The sequence below is a fragment of the Balaenoptera ricei genome, chromosome 9 (assembly GCF_028023285.1).
Source record: "Balaenoptera ricei isolate mBalRic1 chromosome 9, mBalRic1.hap2, whole genome shotgun sequence".
Classification (NCBI taxonomy): domain Eukaryota; kingdom Metazoa; phylum Chordata; class Mammalia; order Artiodactyla; family Balaenopteridae; genus Balaenoptera; species Balaenoptera ricei.
The window spans coordinates 27,651,763-27,675,661 of NC_082647.1; the positions used below are offsets into that span (position 1 = coordinate 27,651,763).

At 39.7% G+C, this 23,899-nt stretch overlaps 1 protein-coding gene and 1 long non-coding RNA gene across 2 annotated transcripts in view; both read right to left on the reverse strand.

The window, feature by feature from the left end:
• Positions 1 to 2,205: 2,205 nt before the first annotated feature.
• LOC132371419 (uncharacterized) lies at positions 2,206 to 6,913 on the reverse strand. Its single transcript, XR_009504843.1, has 3 exons — positions 6,531 to 6,913; positions 2,524 to 2,613; positions 2,206 to 2,450 (listed from the first exon to the last, which is right to left on the reverse strand). It is a non-coding gene; the product is annotated as an uncharacterized LOC132371419 (long non-coding RNA).
• Positions 6,914 to 7,072: 159 nt separating this feature from the next.
• The window catches only part of LOC132371270 (uncharacterized), a 57,908-nt gene continuing 41,081 nt past the window's right edge, over positions 7,073 to 23,899 (reverse strand). The window contains exon 3 of the mRNA XM_059932511.1: positions 7,073 to 7,568. Coding sequence (XP_059788494.1) covers positions 7,556 to 7,568 — 13 coding nt within the window. The 3' untranslated portion in view covers positions 7,073 to 7,555. The remainder of the gene's footprint in view (positions 7,569 to 23,899) is intronic.

The window sequence follows — 23,899 nt, forward strand, 5'->3', positions numbered from 1 at the left end:
TAACACTAGGACACATTTCCACCTATGGATGATCACACTGTGCGGCTAGGATGGGCTAGCCTAATTGAAATGACATCATCAGCTAACCCAGAATAATCTGGCTAGAATCTTCATCAGAGCCTGCCTTGATCCATAAAGGAAGGACCATGGGAAAATCCTAGTAGATTCAATAAACATAAAGTGTGTTTTCAACTAACGTGTCAGTTATTTTGCATAAAAAACTCCAATTAACTTAAAACAGTGGGATAGTTTCTCTGGGAGAAGAGGACCCAGAAATGTGAATCCATCTAATAAGGATTTAGGGGTTCAAATGCAAAGTCATAAGGCAGAATAAAGCACCTAATGGCAGGCAGTTGAACAAGGATCACTTGGGCAATTACAAGTTCTGAAAATCCTGTGGGTAATATTTTTGTTCAAGGCACATTCAGTCTAGGCCAGCCTCATACTATATTTAGGAACAAATGCCATTTTTAGTCAGGGCAAGACTCCTTATCTGAGGCATCTGAGGAGGTTTCTAGGACAGATGGAAAAAAATAAAACCAGGAAACCATAGAATAAAAAAGAAAGGAAGAAAAAGAAAGAAAGTGGGGGGAGGGAAGGGGGAAGGAAGGAAGGAAGGGAAAGAGAGAGAGAGAAAGAAAGAAAGGAAGGAAGGAAGGAAGAAAGAAAGAAGGAAAGGGGGAGGGAGGAGGGAGAAAAGAAAAGACTGGGGGGAGACTGTAATCACAGAGAGCATAGAACACAGGTAAACCCAATCAAGTTCAACTGCGGCATCCCCTGTTCTGTCCCAGCCCTCTTCCTTGAAATTCCTTCTTCACTCATCTTCCAGGATGTCACACTCTCCTGGTTTTTTCCTATCTCACTGAATGCTCCTTCTTAATCTCCTTTACTAGCTCCTGCTCAACTTCCCTACGTCTTAACCCTGGAGTGCCCTAGGCTTAGTTCTTGGATCCTTTCTCTTCTCCAGCTATACTCTCTCTGGATAAACTCATCCCATCTCACTGCCTTAAATAGAACTCCCAAATGTGTATTTCCTAGGCTTTATCCCTGACTGACTGTACACCCACCTGCCTGTTTGACATCTCCACCTGGATGTCTCACAAACAGTTCAACCTTAACCTACTCCAATCTGATCTCCTGATCCTCTTCCCAACCTGCAGCTCTGACAGCCTTCCCCATCTCAGCATATGCCAGCTCCCTCTTTCCAATGCCTCAGGAGCAAAAGCTTGGAGGTGCAAGTTGTATGGGTGTTGGGAGGGTCCCTAACCAAATCTCAAGGGCCCCTCATGCAAGAAGGAGCCAGACCCTACATGGCAGCCATGTGCGAAGGTCTTCAAGAGACAACAATAATTATAAATGTCACCAAATAAATAAAAATTACCTTGCCCAGCTGTCTCCTCTCCACCCTAGTCTCCTTACCCATCCTTGAAGCAAATGAGCAACGAAATTGATGGTACTCCTCTTCCCCATAACTGAGACCCAGGCTTGGGGTGTGGGGAGGAGAAGCAAGAAGTTTTAACCTGGATAATAAAAACCACCACCTATATGGCACTTACCATGTGCCAGGTACTGTTTTAAGTGCTTTACATGTATGAATAATGTAATTCTCATAACAGCCCTATGAGATAGATACTATTATTCGCCTCATTTTACAGATAAAGAAATTGTAGAGATTTGCTCAAGGTCAAATGGCTAGTAGGTAACAAAAAGTGAACACTGGAACCCAAGCAATTCAACCCCAGGCCTCCTGCTCTTACTAACCCCACCACGCTGACTCGTGCAATGCCGAACGAGAAAGACGTGGCTGTTTTTATATTTTATGAGACTGGATGTTTTAATACCTGAAAATTGAACTATTTGTTAATACCTAGAAGTGAGGAAAAACTGTGGTTTCAGAATTTTCACTTAGGTAGTGTGACAGGCCACCAACTGAACATGTCCAAAGTCAGTTGTGGAAAAATAATAGAGTTATTCCATGTGAGCATTTCTATCAAGAGTAGATTGTTAATAAAAGTTTATATAAATATATTTTTCCTCCCATGAGCATTTCTATCATAGATAATCAGAAAATAAAGAATCACTTTTGGAGAATCCATCCTCCATGTGGATGACAAAATATTTATTTTTAAAGTTTAGTATTCTTTTTCTTTGCCACATATATATTACATCATTTAATCTACCAAAATTCTGGCAAAGTAGGTTTTATTTCAGTCCTTTTTTTTAGATGGAGAAATGAAGTCTCAGAGAGGTTAATTAACTTGTCCAAGATTACACCCCTAGAATTTAAAATTTGAATTTTCACTTAGGGTTGTCTGATTGGAAAACTTGTGCCCTTTCCACGTTACTACCAGCCACAGTGGCTGGTACAAAGTGCTCAATGTGAGTGCCTGTCCTCTTTGCGCTTTATTAAAGTCAAGTGAGTAGGTAATCTGCAACCGTTTGTCTCCAACCTGAAAAATTAAAAAAAAAAAAAATCAATATCTAGAAGACCTCCAAGATGCTGACGGAGTAATCACTGCTTACCTTTGAATCAGAATATTCATATCCTTCCCACAATATTATTCCTGCCGTCCCCAATGCTGCACTCTCACCAATTGTATGTACTAAGTCCTCCTAGAAAAGAGAAGGATCACAAGTGGTTTGTGCCAACCATATTTAGTCATTGACAATTCAGTAAGTCTCAATCCATCAACTGTGGTAAAGAGCGCATTGCTAATGTTATCTTTGTGTCTAAAACAAAGGACTATAGAGCAGAATTGGAAAGGGTAATTCTGCCTGGGATACTTACCTGATAAATATTTATGATGTTCCAGGCAATATTCTAGACACTAGGAATATAAAAATGAAATAGATTCCAGTTCCTGTTCTTGAGGGAGTACTTCAGTGTGATGATTGAGACAGACATATATAATTACAGCATAACAAATTAAATTACATATTAGCACCAACAAGATATATATAGATTAGAGGAAGTGCTTAATGCTGCATGGAAGAGTCTGGGAAGACTTCCTTCAAGAGGTGAACTTTGTTATAAAGCAGAAGCTAACACACCATTGTAAGGCAATTATACTTCAATAAAGATGTTTAAAAAAAAAAAAAAGAGGTGAAATTTTAGAAGGGTCTTTGGAAATTAGTATAAATTGATAAAATTGACTACAGAGAGCAGAGTTTTATATCCAGAAGGAAGAAAAATGGCAGAGGCTCATATGTACGAAAAAGCATGATCCATCCAGAGAAGTGCCAGTAACTCTTACGATAAAAAGCACAGGGGACTTGGGGAGAAGTAAAGGCATCTGAATCATTGTATATAAGTAGGATCCAAATACAAGTGTCTTTTATGCTATTTTATTTTATTACGCTATTTTAAAGTCCTAGTGTTTAACTACAAGAAAGTTTTAGTACTGGAAGGCCACACATTTGCAACTTTTTTTAAAAAATAAATTTACCTATTTTATTTTATTTATTTATTTTTGGCTGTGTTGGGTCTTCGTTGCCGCACCCAGGCTTTTTCTAGTTGCGGCGAGGGGGGGCTACTCTTCATTGTGGTACGTGAGTTTCTCATTGTGGTGGCTTCTCTTGCTGTGGAGCACAGGCTCTAGGTGTGTGGGCTTCAGTAGCTGTGGCGCAGGGGTTCAGTAGTTGTGGCTCGTGGGCTCTAGAGCGCAGGCTCAGTAGTTGTGGCCCATTGGCTTAGTTGCTCCTCAGCATGTGGGATCTTCCTGGACCACGGATGGAACCCATGTCCCCTGCATTGGCAGGCGGATTCTTAACCACTGTGCCACCCGGGAAGTCCCCATTTGCAACTCTGATAGGTATTTTTGGCTGTCACAAAAAATCATAGTGGAGGGGGATGTCAAGATGCCAGGCAGGGACCCCCAAATAGGAGATGATGGAAACTGTTCAGTGAGAAATGATGAGGGCCTCAACAAAGGCAAGGTCAGTCCTTGTAAAGCAGAGGGGACAGACTGAACAGTTATTTGGAAATTAAGATGGGTAAGTTTCAGTTACCTACTGGGTAATGGAAAGAGAAGGGAGGCATCCAAGTGACTCTCAAGTTGGGTGACTAAGTAGATTATAATTCATCAAGATGAGAAACAGAGGAGGTTACATTCATGATTATAGACCAAGAGTAAAGAAGCAGGAAATAGGGAGAGATGAAAGACAGAGGGAATGACTGACGGACCATCTGCATTCTTTCCTCCCCTACAAGGAGTGGAGAATCAGAGATCCAGTAGAAGGGCAAAGTGGTCAAAAGCCAGAATGAGAAAGTGGCCATGCTACAGCAAAGCTCCTCTGCATTGTATGAAGTCTCTTCTAACACTAGTACTTGTGTTTCACAATTTGTCTAAGTAATGAAACAAGAAAGAAAATCATTCTTCCATTATACTAACTAGTATTGTGTTCATTAAATGAAAATCAAGTCTCTCAGTTAAATTGAGACACTGGAAAGAAAATATTCAGCAGAGTTGGTTTTAAGTGATTTCATAATTATAATATGAAGAACATAATGATATTATGATAACATAATAAATGTTATTTAGACAATAAATGAGAAAGATCCATACTGTTTGTTGATATGTGAAACATGGAAAGCAACAAGATAGTATTAAAACACTTCAATATACTATTACTCAGGTAATTCTAGAGTTTTAGTTTTCTGAAGTAGAGCTCATTTATTTAGCCCATAATTTACTTCCAAAATCAAAAAGTACCAAAAAATGGGAAAGTTATGAAAAAGACTTTCGTTAAAATATGGCTCATCTCATTCTCTCATTTTCTATCAAGACAAACTATCTGCATGGATTATTATTATTTTCTACTCAATATTATTAATAACATATTTTATCTGACACACTGTAGGAACTCAATATTTTTTGAATGAATAAATATAACCTAGTCTTTTTCCCAAAAGGATTTGAGAAAGTGACTTGATTTGAGAGATCTGTTACTTGAGGAATAACTTATTGAGAAGACTTTGGTAGGCATGACTGATGTCTTCAAATACCTGGAGAACTGACTTTTGAAATAAGGATTTGATTTATTCTGTGTTGCACGAGAAGTGAGAATTAGAACTAGTAGTGGTATGAAGTCATCCAGAGGCAGAGTAGACTCAACATACTCAACATACTCAAGAACTTTCCAGGGATTAATACTGTCCCCATAGGGCAGTTTTCCTTCTGGAATAGGGAGAGCCCCATCAAAAAGTGCTAAAGCAGGTAAGAAAAGATCCATGTCTGAGTGAGAGGCGGGTTAGAGACCTCTGAGATCCTCTAACTTTTTGTCACGGTGCTATGTTTCTTTTCCTCCTAAACTTATTGAATGAACATTTCATTTTGAATAATACTGAGTAATCCTGAAAGGATGGAAACATCAAGTCTAATCAACAGTGTTTGGGTCAATAGATTTTATTGTAAAATATTTGAGGAAGAATTGATACTGCATTTAAATGTCCTTATCTCAAACGTAAGTGGTTTAAGAAGGTGATCTGTGTGTTATCTATCCAACAGCCCTGCTTCTCTTTTGGGTACTAGAATAACAGAATTGTGAGTTTACAGGTATGGATGGAGATTTAAGGGTTTTCTCATCTAGCCACACATCCAATGATTGAATCCCTATAATAATGTCCTAAGTGACAATCTAACTAAAGCTTGAACACTTCCAAGTGTCTACAAACTCATTATCTTCCAAAACAGCTCATTCCCACATCTTTGTCCTTCTTACCTTGTGTTAAGTCTAAGAACAATATCTATCTATTTATATAAACCACTTTTAGTGCCTTGACACTCACCACTAGATCACAATGTAGACTCACAAAGATAAAATCAACAGGATCTATATTTTTCAAGTAACCTAATTAAAACTTAAAAATGCAATATATTGAAAATATACTCGGTTAATAATTTACCCAAGCTCTACTTTGTATATTTTTGTTTTGGAAAATTGCTGCTACTCTTTCATATTAAGAGCTTCTTTAACATGAAATTTCTCCCTGGTCAAAATTAATCTATGTTACATGATTTAACTTAAGCTTAACAACTGTTCTGCAGGAAACCCTTTTAAATGCTAAGCTGGTAGGAATCATCATCTAAAAACTCTAAGTAAACATCTGTCAGTGACACTTTTTCAGAATTGGCTTGACAGTTGAAGGAATATATAGCTTTCATAATAGAATAGCGTTCTATTTTTAAGGGGAAATAAACATCCTAAAACATTTTTTCCCTAAACTTTATAGAGTTATTCTACTAAATTTCCATTTTTTATGTGTGACTTATTTCTTCTTACCTGTGACAAAGCTTCAATATTATGCAAATAAAATGGTCTGGAAAAAATTAAAACTGGTAAAACATAGTCATGTCTAGCCATTTCAGCAATTCTCATAGCTTCTCTAACTTGATAATGGACAAATTTCAAAGCTTTTAAACTTGACTTCAATATTTTATCCAAATATATGGAACTATAAAGTGCTCTGCTTTTTTCCCATAGCCACTGGAGTTGGTCATTGCAGAAAATTTCATCGCTTGGGCATTTACCTGTGTAGGTCTGTGGATTTATCCTATAATCCACATTTTAGTCTCATTTCTAAAGCCAGTGTGAGAGTAGCATTCATAATACTCCTTCCAGCAGTTTCAAATTCCTCTTGGGCAACTGTTTTCACTGTCATTTCTGACCAATCAGGATGGTGGTTTCTGGTAAAGGCTAAGGAGTAGTGTTTTTACATTATTTTATTGCCCCAGTTTCTGTCCCATTGTGGCTTCCAGATTTCCCAGTCAATGACAACAAGACCTTCTGACCTCCATCAAGGGACAACTTTTGCAGTGTCATCAGTGGTCTTCCTAAGGTGTTTGGAAAGGCTCATAATCTGTGGTATCCCTCCATTAAAGGATTTTCCCTCTGGAGAGAAATTAGGATAATGAATATCCTAATTCATTTGGATAAAGTATGGCAATTGTTGATCCACTCTGAGTCTCTAAAGGATTTGATATAATATTAAATAATTGAGGGTTCAGATCCACATTGAAGAAATGCTGACACTGCATTGTTGGGGCAGCCCAGAAAATGTTGAAAGGTCATTTCTTTTTAATTAATTAATTTATTTATTTATTTTTCTCTGTGTTTGGTCTTCATTGCTGCACGCAGGCTTTCTCTATTTGCGGCGAGCAGGGGCTACTCTTCGTTGCGGTGCGCAGGCTTCTTATTTCTATGTGGCTTCTCTTGTTGCGGAGCACAGGCTCTAGGCGCGCGGGCTTCAGTAGTTGTGGCACGCGGGCTCAGTAGTTCTGGCTCGCGAGCTCTGGAGCACAGGCTCAGTAGTTGTGGCTCACGGGCCTAGCTGCTCCGCGGCATGTGGGATCTTCCCAGACCAGGGCTCAAACCCGTGTCCCCTGCATTGGCAGGCGGATTCTTAACCACTGCGCCACCAGGGAAGTCCGAAAGGTCATTTCGTGATCACTGGAGGCATTGCTGGCTTGAGGGCTGAATGAGTGAACCCTATCTAGAGCAGCAGCACTCCTAACCATGCCACCCATGGGTTACACATGGCTCATAGTTTTCACCATCACAGCAGTCTCCTTAAAAATAAGAAGAGGAAGATAAATTATATGTGACGGAGTTAAATGTTCCTTTAGTTTTATGTTACACAATGAATAGCAGATCAAGTAAACTCATGGTAGTGTTTAAGCTGAATTTATACCTTTATCTTAACAGGGAAGAAAAAATGAGGTTTTTTTCTTTAAACTGGAAAAGTGAAAATAAATCCAGTGAATAAAAACCAAAGTAAAAATTTTCACCCAAATCTTGAGCTATGCAAACTCTCTCTGCTAGCTGTTCTGGTTTTAATTTCCTATAATTCTGACTACATTAACCATTTGGCATTTTATCAAAAATTAAACAGAACAAAAAGAAATATCAAATGGTACTAACAGTAAGTAATACCTGGCTTGTTATTTGAAATGCACTGGCCTCAAAAGTGTATTTGTTCATTTGTTGGTTTGTTTGATTTTTAAAACAAAGCAATTACCTTTGGAATTAGTACAGGCTAAAATAGAAAACAGGTAGAAATGGCACTTACCTGCTGTTGATTATGGATTTTGGTGCTATCTTCTCTTGGGTACATAAATAAACCTAAAAACCAACTAATAGTTTAAATCCATGGTTTTCCCATGAAGAAATTGGACTGTATTTTTACCAAGCAATTCCCAAATGAAACTTGACTAAGTCCCTTCTAAATAGACAGTTGAGCCAAAAACTGCCAAAGAATCTTCCCCAACAAGGACTAATAATTATGCATTCCAGCCAGTGAGATCTCACCATGGAAGTGTTACCTAAATGCAAGTCCGTGTGCCGGACACACAGTGAGGCCAAACAATACCAAAACGTCAGAGTCTGGAACAGAGAAAGGTTTACTGCAGGGCCATGAAGGAGATGGGTGGCTCATGCCTTAAAAAACCCCAAATTCCCTGAAAGCTTTCAGCAAAGCCCTTTTATCGGAAAGGTGAGGGAGGGGCGTGGTTGGTTGTTGCAAACTTCTTGGTGTCAGATCCTTTGTTCTTGAGGTCAGGTCAAAGTCAGGTAAGGCTATTCCTATAAATCTCCACCAAACAAATGTTACTCTCTGTTCTGACAAGAAAGGGGAAGGTCCCAAGGCACCCGGCGTGTTCGTCCAGCACCCAGTCTGGGTCCTCCCGCCAGTGCCCAGGCCCAGCTGAAGAGGCAGATCTCAGTTGGTGGCTCCCTCAGGGCCAGGTCCCCAGACCCTGCCCAGCTGTCACCGCTGAGGGAGCCAGGCACCCAGGACCCAACTGGCCTTCAGGCTCTCAGGCCGCCTAAACGGTGGGGGCCAGGTCCCCCAGACTGTGTCCCATTGCAGACTGCCGCTGCCATTAGGTCGCAGAGGCAGGGACTGGGGGGAGGTTCGCTGCCGCCTCAGGGCCTGGGCCCGGCCAGTGGGCAGTCCTGGCGAGGGCTCTGGAGCCCTGCGGGACACACTCCCAGCCTGTGCCCTGGGGCCCCCCGCCCCCAGCCCGAGGCCCGCCAGCCCGAGGCCGGGTGAGCTGGAGGGCCCCGGGGAAAAGGCCGGGATCCCTCACTCTCCACCTGACGACCACCACTCTGCAGACTGTTGGCTCAGTGCCCCTCTAACGGTCGCTCCTTGAGAGTTGATCGCTTGGTGCGGGTTGGGGGGGGGGGGCGGTCCACTGCAGTGCCGACCAATGGCTGAGCAGGACTTCTAACCCGCTCTAATCTTCCCGCGTTAATGGTTTCCCGGTAACTGTTGCCTGGTAACGGAGTGCGGGCGGCGGGGCGGTGTGGGGCGCGGTAACAGCGCACAGCAATGGCCGAGGGCTAAGGGCTGCGCACTGCAGCGCTCTATTACGGTATTACATTAAACTTTTCAGAGACAAAGATGCTAAAAATCCAAAACATTGTGCTTTAGTAAAATCCAGTTAAACGTTTCCTTTTCTAAAGGATTTTAATCACGTTTTCTATTTGTATAGAAGTTACACCCTCTATCTTTTACACTAGCCTATGGAAAACTTATTACTGACTTATCTTGGTCCCCAGTATGAATTTTATTATAAACTTCTACCACGGTAAAAAATTATGCTTTGTGAATTGTACGAATTTTTAAATATAATTAATTCTTTCCTTATGGTGCTTAGATTTATTCCATTTTCTAGTCATTTTTATTATTCAGAATATAAAACTAGATTTAAATTTTCTGAGTCATAACATATATACAACAAATCTTTATTGAGTATCTGATGTGATTCAGGCAATGAGCCAGGTCTAGGGATACAGTGGTGAAACCAACATAATTCTACACATTGCAAAGAGTTACAGATACCTAAATGTAAGATGCAAAACTGTAAAACCCCTAGAAGATAACATAGGAGAAAATCTATATGATCTTGAGCATGGCAATGACTTTTTAGATACAACAACAAAGACACAATTCATGAAAGATTTGATCAGCTGGACTTTGGGAAAATTAAAGACTTCTACTCTGTGAAAGATGATATCAAGAGAATGAAAAGACAAGCTGAAGACTGGGAGAAAATATTTGCAAAAAACATATCTGATAAAAGATTATTAGCCAAAATCTACCAAAAACTCTTAAAACTCAACAACCTGATTTTAAAAGGGAAAAGGTCTGAATAGACACCTCCCTAAAGAAGATATGCAAAATGCAACAGCTAATTTGGAAGACAGTTTGCCAGTTTTTTACAATGCTAAATATACTCTTACAATTCGATAGAGAAATTTTGCTCCTTGGTATTTACCCAAATTACTTAAAAACTTATGTCCACACAAAAATCTGCACAAGGATGCAGCTTTAATCATAATTGCCAAAGGTTGGAAGCCACTAAGATGCCCTTCAATAGGTGAATGGATGAGTAAACTGTGGTACATTCAGACAATGGCATATAATTCAGCCTTGAAAATAAGTGTGCTATCAAGCCATGAAAGTACATGGAGGAAACTGAAGTGCATATTACTAAGTGAAAGAAACCAATCTGAAAAGTTTTCTCAGTATATTATAACACTCTGGAAAAGGCAACGGAGACAGTAAAAAATTCAGTGGCTTCCAGGCGTTAGGAGGGAGGAAGGGATAAGCAGGAAAAGCACAGAGGACTTTTAGGGCAGTGAAACTATTCTATATGATACGATAATCGTGGATTCATGTCATTATGCATTTTTCAAAACCCGTAGAACGTACAACATCAAGAGTTAACCCTAATGTAGACTGTAGACTTTGGGTGAGGATGATGCATCACTCTACGTTCATCGGCTGTAATGTACCGTTCTGATGCGGGATACTGACAGCGGGGGCGACTGTGCATGTGTGGAGACAGGGGGTGTAGGAAAACTCTGTACTTTCTGCTCAGTTTTGTTGTGAACTTAAAAATTCTTTTAAAAATAAAATCGATTTAAATGGGAAAACATTATTGACAAAATTGTGCTCATGGGAGCTATATTTGCAATAGAGAAAAGCTAGAAACAACATACATATGTGATCAATTAGGAGTTTGTTACATATATTATGAAATATATTATGTAGTTCCATTAAATAGCATGAAGTATTTCCCAGTTTCTCATTGTCTTTTAACTTTTTCTCGTTTTGCCATGAAACCCCTCGTAAGAGGAAAGTCAGGTTTAAAGACTCAATTATAGATTGATACTTCTCAAGTAAACACTTCCTGCTTCTCCCTGAAGCCACTCCATTCCCTCTTCCACCCTGAAGGAGCCAGCAGCAGCCTAGTATTTGGAAGAAAGACAATGGAGAAGAAGCAAAACATACCTCCCTTCTCTCATGACAGATATGTTCCCAAAGGATTTAAGCCAAAGAAAAAAGAAAAATATTAACTTTTTTTTATTAAACTTTGAATTTAACTCTATAACAAGTGACCAAAGTGCTAAAATCTGGTCATTGCAACTAGGGATCTGTGGATGATGCACCTCTGAGATGTTTGGCCTGATGTTCAGTTTAAACTGATGCCATATGCTTCAGTAAATTGGGGTTGTCCAATAAGTAGCTGATGGAAGGGCAATGGTCCCAAACAGTAATGAGGAGACACCTGCTCCTTCCCTGTCCAATGGGAGGTGACAGGTGAGAGAGAAAATAACCATCAATCAAGAGGGCTTCAGGGAAAAAAGTCCAGGAGGTAGACAGTGGAGATGATTGCACAACAATGTGAATATACTTAATATCACTGAACTGTACATTTGAAAAATCATTAAAATGGTAAGTTGATTGTATGTTTACTTTACCATAATTAAAAAATAAACTTAAAAACAATGCTGCAGGGGAAGCAGAAGACAGCCAGTTTTCTGTTATATCAAGAAAGTTAAGTGACCATTCAGAAAAAGAGATGTATGATCTAGGGGATTTTCTTGACTACAGATTTTAACTTACAGAGGATATAATGGACAGGTTTGTCAGGTCAGGGAGGGATGTGAATTTGGCTCCATGACAGGGTATAGAGGAAATTAATTCCTATTGGAGTGTAGCTGATTTATAATGTTGTGGTAGTTTCTGCTGTACAGCAAAGTGAATCAGTTATACATATACATATATCCACTCTTTTTTTGAAGGAGTTAAGTTTTGAAGTTATAGAAAGGTTTTCTATCTCAGTTGGGGTGGTGATTATCCTTTATATTTGTCACAGCTCACGAAGCTTCACACTAAAGATGGGTGAATTGTACTGTTTGTGAATCGAATTTCATTAAAACTGACTTAAAATTTCATTATAGCAAAATGTATAACCATACTTTTAGAGACATTCAGGAAATTATCAAATGCATTTTCTTGAGCTAGGAAAAGTGTTTCAAATTATTTCACTAATTTTCTTCTCTTTATTCTTAGAAATTTTCCATTTCCATTATCCTCTCCTTTTATATAATTTAGGTTTGGGTCTTTTCATTGACCAGAAAATAAAAATAATCTGCTCCGTGTTAGGCTTCTGTGGGTCTCCACACCTGCAAGAACCCAGCCAGCGCCTCCAATCTTCTCACCACTGGAGGCCACGTTTGATGCCTCTTTCCCACCTCAGCGGGTGTGAGCTGAGGGTCCACGGTGGAGGGCTGCCAAATCCTAACAGTGACTTTCCGCAAAGGTAGCCTTTGAGGTCTGTGGTTGCCATGGCTACTGGCACGACCAAATTTGAGTACACCACTGCTTTAAAACAGTCAAAGAGTTTAAAAATAGGGTTGATCTATTAGATTGAGACACGGGTTATAAGCCATCTTGACATAAGAGAAGGTGACATTTTCTCTGTGATACAAATTTTAGAGATAGAATAAATAAGTTTAAACATACTACAGTTTTTTTTTTTTTTAATAGTCTATCATTTACTTGAGGAGAAAATGAGGAAACCTGGACCAGTAATAAAGCATTGACATTGATTGGCTCATACAAACCCAAAGGGTCAAAATGGTCACCCCATTAAAGTGGGGTCGAAAGGGGTCAGGGACGTCTTGACTCAAATGTGGCTCACGGTGATCATGCCTCCAGTACTCACATGTATATTTGGGGCTGATATATTTAGCAGTTGCAATAACCTCATTCTGGTTTCCAGTCCTGCGGGTAAGACCCATCAGTGTAAGGAAGCCCTGAAATTGCACCCAAGTCAAGGTAGTAAATGAAAACCAATTATTACATCCTAAGTGAGAGAGTGGAAATTAGTGTCACCGTTAAAATTGTGGGATGCAGAGGTTGTGGTCACCATCACATCTCTGTTTAATTCACCAGTCTGATCTCTGCAAAAACCAGAGGAAGCCCAGAGAATGACTATAGAAGGTTGTACCTTCCAGAAGTCACTGGCCTCACTGAATGTTGGAATGGACTATTAAAGGCAAACTTAAATGGCCAGGCAATACTCTGAATAGACGTGGTTCTGTACTTCAGGGCGCCATATCTGTAATATGTCAAAGGTTTCTCTATGGTGATTTTTGCTCAATAAAAAAAACATGGGTTTGGAAAAAAAAAGATGACTAACAAAAATGTTAACAAAAGAATTCATAATTGCCTTTCCAAGTAGTATATGTTTGAAAAGAGCTAGAAAAATGAGTCTGCTGATAAAAGAGTAAGAAGTGAAAATATTAGTTAAAAAGGAGTTATGAAAGTAAGTGATTTTTTTTTTTCGGTACTGCCTTTTAACAAGGAAATTACAGGAAATGTGCAATTAAGAAATAACATCTTTACATAAGGCCATGAGGGGAAGAGAAGAGAATACATTGAATGTGACTCAGTCAGAGGGAAGTGGCATCACTGTAACATTACAAAAGGAGTTTGTAATGAGCCTACTGATGTATTTAGAGTTAACTGATAAAGTGGTTGCCTCCCCTGAATGATTGTAATGGCCTCTTACAAGTCTCCCAACTTACACTCTTGTGTCCTCCAGTCTAGTTGCAACATGGCAACCACAGTGTCCTCTTAAAACCTTAAGTCAGATCATACCCCTTCTGTGCTCAAAGCTCTTCAATGATGCCCCATGTGCCTCAGAGTAAAACTTAAGGTTTTACATGATCCTGGAAGGCCCTGCATGATTGGGACACAGTTACCTACCTCTCTGACTTCCTCTCCTGACTCTCCCCTGGATCACTCTCTAGTCACACAGGCACCCTTGGAGTTCCTACAACAGACCAGTCATGTGCATCCCTAAGAGCCTTTGCTCCAGCTCAGTAGTTCTCAAAGGATGCCCCAGGGATCCCTGTAAGTCCCCAGGACCCTTTCATGGGATCTAAAATGTCAACTATAAAACAAAAGCTCAACAAATTTGAAGAGTGTAAAAGAGACCCGAGACCAAAACACTGAGAATCATTGCCCTAGCTAATCCACTGCAGCTTGGCGGGCTCTTCCCTCACATATCTGCTTGGCTCAGTCCCACAGCTCCCTCAAGACTTTGCCTGTGCTTCACTCTCCCAGTGACCCTACCCTGACCACCTCCTCTAAATCTCAGACTTCTGAGTCTCACTCACATTTTCTCTTTTCCATGACGTTTATTACCTTACAACATATTATATAATTTACTTAAATATTATACTTATTGTCTATCTCTACAACTCTACAACTCAAGCTTTGAAAGGGTGAACATCGTGGTCTGTTTTGTTCACTGATCTATCCCAAGAGCATAGAAGAGGGCCTGATACTTAGTGGATGTTTGTTGAATGAATAAATGAAAGATGAAGAGTTGATAAAAATAGATTTCAAAGACACGTTGAAGTAATAGCTTTACAAAACAAAGCAAATGTTACATACATTCATCAAAATTTAATAAATGGGGAAAATGCTTAAGTGTCTATAAGCATCTAAAGAACAAATAATAATAAAAAGCAACATAAAGACTACTACTTTCTCTGGTGATCCTGTTGGCACAAGGAAAGAAATCTTTGAAAGACCTTGTATCGGTAATTACGTGCTCCTGTCTGCGAATGAAACACACCACTTCCATCACAACTAATTACTCATTAGCTAGAACTAGCCACGTGGCCCCTCCCAACCAAAAAAGGGACCAGAAAGTACACTCCCACCATCTACCTGAAGGCAAGAAGCTGGAAATATTTGATGACTAGCACTACCATATGGTGAATTATGTTTCAAATTTGATAAAACAATTTAATAACCAAGATTAATAAAATTTCCTGTGACATTAGTTCAGAATATGCAATGATTGTAAAGAACAAATAATGCTAATTTTATTATAAATAATAAGTGGTTTATTAAGACATATAGCAGAAAATAGGATATGTTACAGTCATCATAATGAATTTTATTAATGATTTGGACTTGGGGGCGTTCATTTGTTACCCACATCTTTCCTTCCTTCCTTCCTTCCTTCCTCTCTTCCTTTTTTCCTTCCCTTTTCCTCCCTTCAGCAAATAAGTATTGAACTCCTCTATGTACAGCTAACAGTACTGGATGATGAAGATACAACAGCGAATAGACAAGATTCCTGCCCCCACAGAGCTTACCTGTTTGTCGTTTACCGACGACAAACAGGTAAGCAGAGCTTGCAAATGAAAATAGTTATAGATTGTGATAAATGTTATAATGGAGATAAACATTTGATAAAGAATGAGCAGGAGAGTCAGGAAAGTCTAAAGTGATACTGGAGATGAGAGCTGTGGGCTGTGAGGGAGCTAGTCCTGCAAAGACCCCGAGGAAGAGAATTCCAGACACAAAGAACATGAGTGAGCAATTTCAGAGTCCTGCGTGGTCTGAGCTGTGGGAGGAAGGGGGAAGTGGTGAGGGAGAAAGTTAGAGAGGCAGGCAGAGAGCAACCACGCAGGGCTTAGCTGATGAAGGTGACGAGGTTCGATTTTATTCCAAGAGCAATGGAAAGTCATCAAAGACTTTGTAAACAAGGGATTGACCAGATTCCTCTTATGTCTCTAAAAGATTACATTTGCTTCTGGGAGAGATACAGAATGGATGGGGGACTATTAGGAAGTTAAATGCAGAAATCCAGTTGGTTTTGATTAAGTTTAGATAATGAACATGGGGAGAAAGAAAGATTCAACACATATTTAATAAGAAAGCCAACAAGATTTCATGCTGGTACATATGGAATCTAAAAAAGAAAAAAAGTGGTTCTGATGAACCTAGGGGCAGGAAAGGAATAAAGAATGGACTTGAGGACACAGGGAGGGGGAAGGGAAGGCTGGGACAAAGTGAGAGAGTGGCATTGATATATATACACTAGCAAATGTAAAATAGATAGCCAGTGGAAAGCAGCTGCATCGTACAGGGAGATCAGCTCCAGTGCTTTGCGACCACCTAGAGGGGTGGGATAGAGAGGGTGGGAGGGAGACGCAAGAGGGAGGGGATATGGGGATATATGTATACATATAGCTGATTCACCTTGTTATACAGCAGAAACTAACACAACATTGTAAAGCAATTATACTCCAATAAAGATGTTTAAAAATCAATCAATTAATTAATTAAAAAAAGAAAAGACCAAGTGCTGAGATTAAAAAAAAAAAAAGATATCATGCTGGATTAGATGTGGAGATGAAAGAAAAGGGAAAACTCAAAGACTGAGGAAATTGGCTGGATGGTGAGGCCACTTACTGAAATAGAAAAGGCAGAGAAGAAATAAATCGGAATTGTGGGCAGTCAAGAATCCTTTATTTAACATACTACATTTTATGTGCTTCTGAAATATCCAAGAAGAGATTCCATGCATTCTGGAAATTTTAACATTAATTTAACATTTATTAAGCACTTATTATGAGCACTGTATTCAGAATTTAATATATATAGCAGGGTCATAATTTTACATCATACTATGTTATGTATACATTTTACATATACATTATTTATGAATGTACTTCTTATCTGAAATAAATTACATAAAATGTAATTGCTTTATTTTGTCTACAACTACTTTGGTTTTCGATGTGAATCCCCTACATTTGAGTAGGAAAAAAATTAACTGTCCAATTCCATTTAAATTTAATCCAATCCAACATCTTTAAAAGTATAATGTTTCTTTCTAAAGAATAAAAGTCTCATATGGTCTTCTCCATTCTTCTGCCTCTCTCCCTAAGGATGGTGTCCTCTCATGCAGGGGTACAACTTATACAACTGCGTGACAACAGGGAAGTGTCAGGGGCCTTGAATGTAATATCCTTTGCCTCTTCTGGTTTCTAGTGCAATATTCTTTATCCACCAGGATGTTGCTGAAAGCTCTCCAGCCCGATGCTCAATCTCTTGGGGTCAGTCTACCCCACGTAGGATCAAAGGCAATGCAGGAAGCCTAAATCTCCAGGCCTTCCTCCACCTGAACATAGTTCATTTTTATGTGCCTGTGCTGCAAATTGGGACATGGCAGCCCGCATGTTTGCTGCCTCCCAGAATCTCAAATGGTGAGTAGAAGGGTGAAAGAGCACCTCTCCATTCTCTGTGTTCCTCTCACTTAAAGAATGGCTGGGTCTAGGCCAGAGCCAAAACCCAGAGAAGGAAAAATGCAGAGAGACATCCACTCTCTTCACTCTCTTACTGTCCTCTTCCTCCCATAATTACCCTTAGTTTGAAAGGAGTGTGTTTTACCCCAGAGAGGGCCTGGCTGGCCGCCATAGGTAGAAGGGGAAACATCTCTCCATCACTGGTTAACTGCTAAGCTGAGTCCTCCAACCTTATAAGGCTGAAGTCTTACTGCACAATCCAAATGTGTACATCAGAAGAAGAATTTTAATTTATTCTATTTGCATTCATCATATAAACAAATTTTAGATTCATCCTGCACAGATGGAAACTTTCTTAACACCAAGGTAAAAGTCATGAGTTCAGAAAAGCAAAAAAGAAAATTATATTATTTATGTTAAAAATTACCAATCCTCACATCAAACTTCTAAGATTGGTGCGTTTATTAATTCTATTTTAGAAAAGAGATAATCGATGCTCATAAAGGTTATGTAACACAAATTATAAGACGACATTATTGGGATTTCAAACAATTCTACCTACCAAGCTCCTGCTAAAATGCCTTTTCTTGAAATTTTTGTGGTTAATCCTTGCAAAGAGAAGAAAATGAAAGTCGAGGATTCCAACACAGTATGTAATACAGATGACTATAGACTGACTTAAAGTCTACACCCTAACAAGGGCCCCAAAAGTAAATAATCTGAAACAGAATCAAGTCATGTATTGGTTAGGAATGACATAAGAGAGCAGAACATCCTTGCAGAGAGAAAGCTGGCATTATTCTGGGCATGTGCTCAAGGGTTACGATCAACTCCAAAATCTGAGTAGCTTAACACAATAAGTTTATATTTTTGTTCACATTACATCTCTCATATGAGTTGGCAGACTTTCTGCTCCACATGGTCATTCAGAGACCCAGGACAGTGGAGCTGCCGCCATGTTGTAGATGCACCAGCCTGAGTACGCAGCTTCCTGGGGTGTTCTGTTAGGGAAAGAGGGAAACGAGGCACTTGCAAAGGCATTTCAAATAATACACTTACATCCACTAGTATTTCACTAGTCAGAACCAGTCCTTTGAACTCATCTAATTGCAAGGTGACCAGGAAACGGCAGGAGAGCAAATGGGTTTGATCTGCCTCTGCCACGGCCCCATGAACATAAATCATATATCCAGCCACCTGCCTCCTCCTAACTTAAGTCCTTTCATTTCCAAGGTTGCCTTTAAATTCAGGATAAATATTATTATCCTTGTTTTAGAAACTGCTTTACATATTGTGATCAAGGAAAAATATTGCAAGATCTTTACAAAGCTTTATTAAAGGCTAAATTACAGTTCTAAGGTTATTGTAGGTAATATTTTGTGTGTGTGTGTGTTTTAATGAAGCAGTGTTTATGGCACGAGAACTCATCTACTCTTATACCTGTTAGGAATAATGCACCACACAAGTAGAAGGGTGGAGTCTGCTGATTTCATGGTTTCTATCACCACAACTTGCCCATAACCTTGGCCTTACTTCTGGTTTAAGTACACAAGAGTGACTTCAAAGTTAAACATCTGATTGTGTTGCAACTGGCTTTTCAACTACAACTGACTGGTTTCCATTTACAAAATTCCTTATTACATTATGAGTCTCGAACAACAGAAGTTTGCGAGTCAATACAGGGAACTTGAACCTATTATAAAAAGTTACTTCAAAAGTTGAGGTCTTTAGGAAATGTAAGGAAGTAGCACCACCTGGTGGGTAAGAATGACAGGAGAAATTGGAGATTTGCTTATTAAGAAATGAGTAGTTGTGGGCGCTTTTAAAAATTATTACAATTCCTGTAGATACAGTCAGTTTTCCAAACAAAAGCCTTTTGAGAGCTTTGGAACTGAGACCTGAGGAATGAAATTCTCTTCTTAGAAAACAGGGACAAATAGAGGGTGTATGACTTTTCATCTTATCATTTCTGATTGATGGCTGTTCACCAGGATCTGGGGAAACCCAGGTCAGTGAAAGTGGCCTGTGTTAATGATGAGAGGGTGGTTTACAACCAAGCCAAGACTGTTATCATCAAAGAGCTGAGAGTCCTGGTAATTTTAGAAAGTTTACACGTGCTAGGCCAAGGCACTGAGCACAGGCCTCCAACTCACTTAGTACTTATTAGTAAAGTGTCAGCAGGGGGCCCTGCCTCATATCTGTTTATTGGTCAGTATCAGAATTTAATGGTGAGATTTTTTTTTGAAAAAGGCAAGAACAAAAAAGTTTTCAGCTTTTCAGCTTTCAAGTATCTGTGCCCCATTTATATAGCTGACATTTTCGCACAGCTTGAAGATTGCTTTGTTAACCTGAAACAAGTATTTCTGCCAGATAGTTCTCCAGCCAAGATAGGGTCTGCAACCATGTCAAGCCACGTGCAAGTCCCCGCATGGCAAGGGAAGGAACAAGCTTTTATAGAGGGGAAATGGAAGTTAGGAGGACTCTAGTAAACAAAGAGTCCATGGTTTTTCATTGCCTGAGTCCTTGCCTGGAAAGAAGAGGGGTCTTTTTCTGTCCAATGGGCTCTGTTATTTCTATAGGGTATGAGAGCTCCTCTTTCTGGTCTCCCAACTCTATTTAACTGAGGTTTCTGTTTGTTAATTTTTCATAGTTTCCTTGAGAAATTAAATTTGGGGTTCTATTTAGCCATTTTTGAAAGCTGAACTTAGAGCAACAATATAATGAACCTGTTCTGGAATACCCCACTGTAACACTTTAATCCCAGCTTTTTCTGAGATGTTCAGCAGCAACAGGACAATGGTAGACCTGATCTACAGTAAGGGAAGGTACAAGAATAGTCATAGCGAACAGATGTTGAAACCTCATACATGTTACCCATCAATTTATCATTGAGACTCATTAAGCCAGGCTCCCTTAAGGGACTGTTTTCACCTGTCTTTTCCCCCCTGTGCATATCAAAGCCAAATGTATTTTATAGTCTTCAAGTATATAGAGCAAGAAGTTCTAGTCAGCAGGCTTCAGGGGTCAAGAAAGATGGCTTAGCCCAGGAGCTGAAAGTTCAGATTTTGAACCAGATATTTTTCTCTTTTGAGATCTTGTTACCCATTAGCTTTACCCTCCCATCGCCACCCCTATCTCCCATCCCTCTCACCCTAAGCAACCATTAATCTACTTTCTCTCTACAGATTTGCCTATTTTGGACCTTTCATGTGAATGGAATTGGCTTCTTTGTTATTGGCTTCTTTCACTTAGCATAATGTTTTCAAGTTTCCTCCATGTTGTAGTATAAATCAGCACTTCATTCCTTTTTGTAGCTGAATAATATTCCGTTGTATGTATGTACCACATTTTGTTTATTCATTCGTCCTCCAAATGGCATTTGGATTTTTCCACCTTTTGGCTATTATGAATAATACTGCTTTGAACATTAGTGTACACATTTTTATGTGAACATATGCTTTCATTTCTCTTGGAATGAAATGACTAGATCCTAGAAATGGAATTGTTAGGTTATAGGATAACCGTGTTTAATAAAGAGTACCTGATTTTTAATCCTGGCTCTGGTGCTTCTAGCTCTGTGTTTTTAGGAAAGTTATGCCTCAGTTACTTTATCTATAAAATGGAGCCAACAGTACTTCATATACTTATTTTAAAGAAAAAGGAAGTTACTATATAAAAGGCTCATAGGGAGCTCCCTGGTGGTCCAGTGGCTGAGACTCCGTGCTCCCAATGCAGGGGGCCCAGGTTCGATCCCTGGTCAGGGAATTAGATCTCACATGCCGCAACTAAAATAAAAAAAAAGATCCCCACATGCCACAACGAAGATCCCACATGCTGCAACTAAGACCCAGCGCAGCCAAAATAAATAAATAAATGTTTTTTTTTTAAAGGCTCATAACATATCTATAAACATCACACAAGTGTTTTGTTTTGTTTTTTAATCAATTTCCATATCCTCTTCCCTGTCTCTTTCATGACAAAAGGAATAGTTTCAGGTTTGGTCAGATCTGGACAGTTCTTCCTGTATTGTCCCAACTCTACTAACCATTTTCTGTTTTCCCAGAATGTCTAACCCCACACTGTTCTGTGTTTAAATTGTGGCTTCTTTTCTTTAGTGCCTTTTAGGGGTTAATAAATAGTGCTTATTCTTTACATTGGCAAAAGATCAAAGTTTACTTAAATATAAGCTTTATAGAGGCTTCGTTTCCCTGCAATATAGCTTGCAAACAGTTGCCTTCCTGCTTTACTTGTAAGCTGTGGGGAAGATTTTTAATTATACTCTTAATGCTAGTGTCTTACCCTATATGTCTCTGTCCCACAGCACTCAAGGAGCCAGTTTTATTCTGCTCCATTTTTGGTAAGAATTCCTTGTTTGTTGGGGTCCAAGCTGAGATGGCTCCCACCATGGTGCAGTACCATGACTCCCCCCGGTAACTATTATACATTCCACTAATCATATTTCTGATTAAGTCAGTCATGCTTACAGCCATGGAGACTACGTTGATAGTAAGCTCTCAAGTCCTGAGATGCTCTATTTAACAATATGACTCAAAGGACATTGGGTCTCAGATTTTATCGCTGTAAAAACAGTCCACTTGGCATAAAGATAAGATATGCTTAAAGTCAACAATCTAGCAAATACATCAAATTGTTCTTAAGCAAGGAAGACAGAAGGGGACTTTTATTTACTGAGAGCTTACTATGTGGCAGATGCTAGCTGCTTTAAGTAATATTTTGGACCAGCTCAAGGCTAAAGCATGACATGAAGTCCTCTATTTGTGCCTAATAGCAAAACTTCTTGTTACAAAATGTCCCAGGGGCTTTGCGACCATCACAGAATGCCCCTAAGGACTGACACAGATGCCCAGACACACATCTTATTTTGCATGGGCCCAGGATATCTGTAGGTGAGAACTTAAACCTGGTCTACATATTGTGTTCAGGCATCCGCAAACCAGTCTAGGGGACTAGGATTCCTTGAAGGAGGCTGGCCTGGAGAAAGGAACCTTAGAAACTATGAGAAGATATGGAAGAGCAGGTCTAAGCTGGTAGCTTGCCTGAATGTCAAAGGGAGCCATGGATGTGGCAGCAGGAGGCTGCACATGACCTTCCCTGACACTGCTCCTCACCAAGCGTGAGTGTGCTATGGCTGGGACCGACCTGCAGATCTGGTTCTAGGGGCCTAACTTGAATTATCTCTGATCGTGAGACTTGAAAGGAGTTTTTCTACTGTCCAGAGATGGAGAGAAGCATGAGGGCAGCAGCCTGGGGCTAAGAGCAGAGGACGTGAGAACAAAGTGACTGCAGGCAAACCTCACCCACAGAGCCTCCCAGACAGAATTAAATGAATGGGAAGGGCTGCCACCAAAAAACTAAATTTTCTACTAGTCGAGCAGCTGTGGACTTAAAGCCTTGAGATTTGGGGTATTATTATAAATGTGAAATACTTCTATGTCCTGTCAGGTGAAGCCTAAGGCTATATGGGTTACGTGCATTTAAGCTACACAATTGATTTTACAGAAGAAAAACTGAGGCTGGGTGAGGTAAGTCACCTAAGTGCACAGAGGTAATAAGCAGTAGAGCCAAGAATCAACTCCCAAGCTGTGTGACTCCAAAAGCCAGGATCCTTCCCCTATACAATTTGCTTCTGGAGATACAGAAGATTCAAAGGAGCATAAACAGAATGCACTTATAGTCTTCCAAATAACAGTGGTAAAAAGCAACACATGTTGAACAATTATTCTATGCTAAGTGATTTGCCTATGCATCAGTGTGATTTTCTGAGAAATTAATTTTTTGATTTTTTTTTTCTATTGTCTTTTCACCAAAGAATAATGCCAGTGCCCTACGCCTTTGAAATCTAGATTCCTTTTATCCTCAGAGTGAGAGTAATAGGACTCATTTCAAAGCCCTCAGCTAATATAGGGATTAAATTGAACTATCCCAAAGGGGATGAAAATGGAGGCTTCAGTAAAGTGGCCCAACCCTGGAGGTTGTTCCCTGATTGAATCATGGGGAGGATTGTAGATTTCTTCAAGTGCCTGGACTCAGCACTCTGGAGATAACAAGTCTTTGTATGAGAATGGATGTTTGAATACCTGTGAGAATTGGCCTTAAATGCTGCAGCTTGAGCACCTCGAGTAAGTCGTTTGTGGCTAAGGATTCAGCAGAGAGGAACATCTCGAGTATATATTGGTCAGTCCCCGCAAGGAGGCCGTCTCCAGTATATGGCATAGAAGTAGTGCCCAACTATTGTTGAGCATTTAGAAGGCTGAGCTACCATCCGTGTCTGTGAAGGTTGTGTCCCAGGATATAGCAACTAGATGGAGCCAAAGGGAAAAAGAGTCATCCCTATTGACCAAGAGCCAGGGCCTTCCCCATTTTCCTAGGAGTATGTAAGCCCCAGGGATTTTGTAAGCGCCAATGAGGATAACCTCAGTTAATCACTTACATTGGACTTCATAAGTTAACCTTGATAAGTTGTTGATTT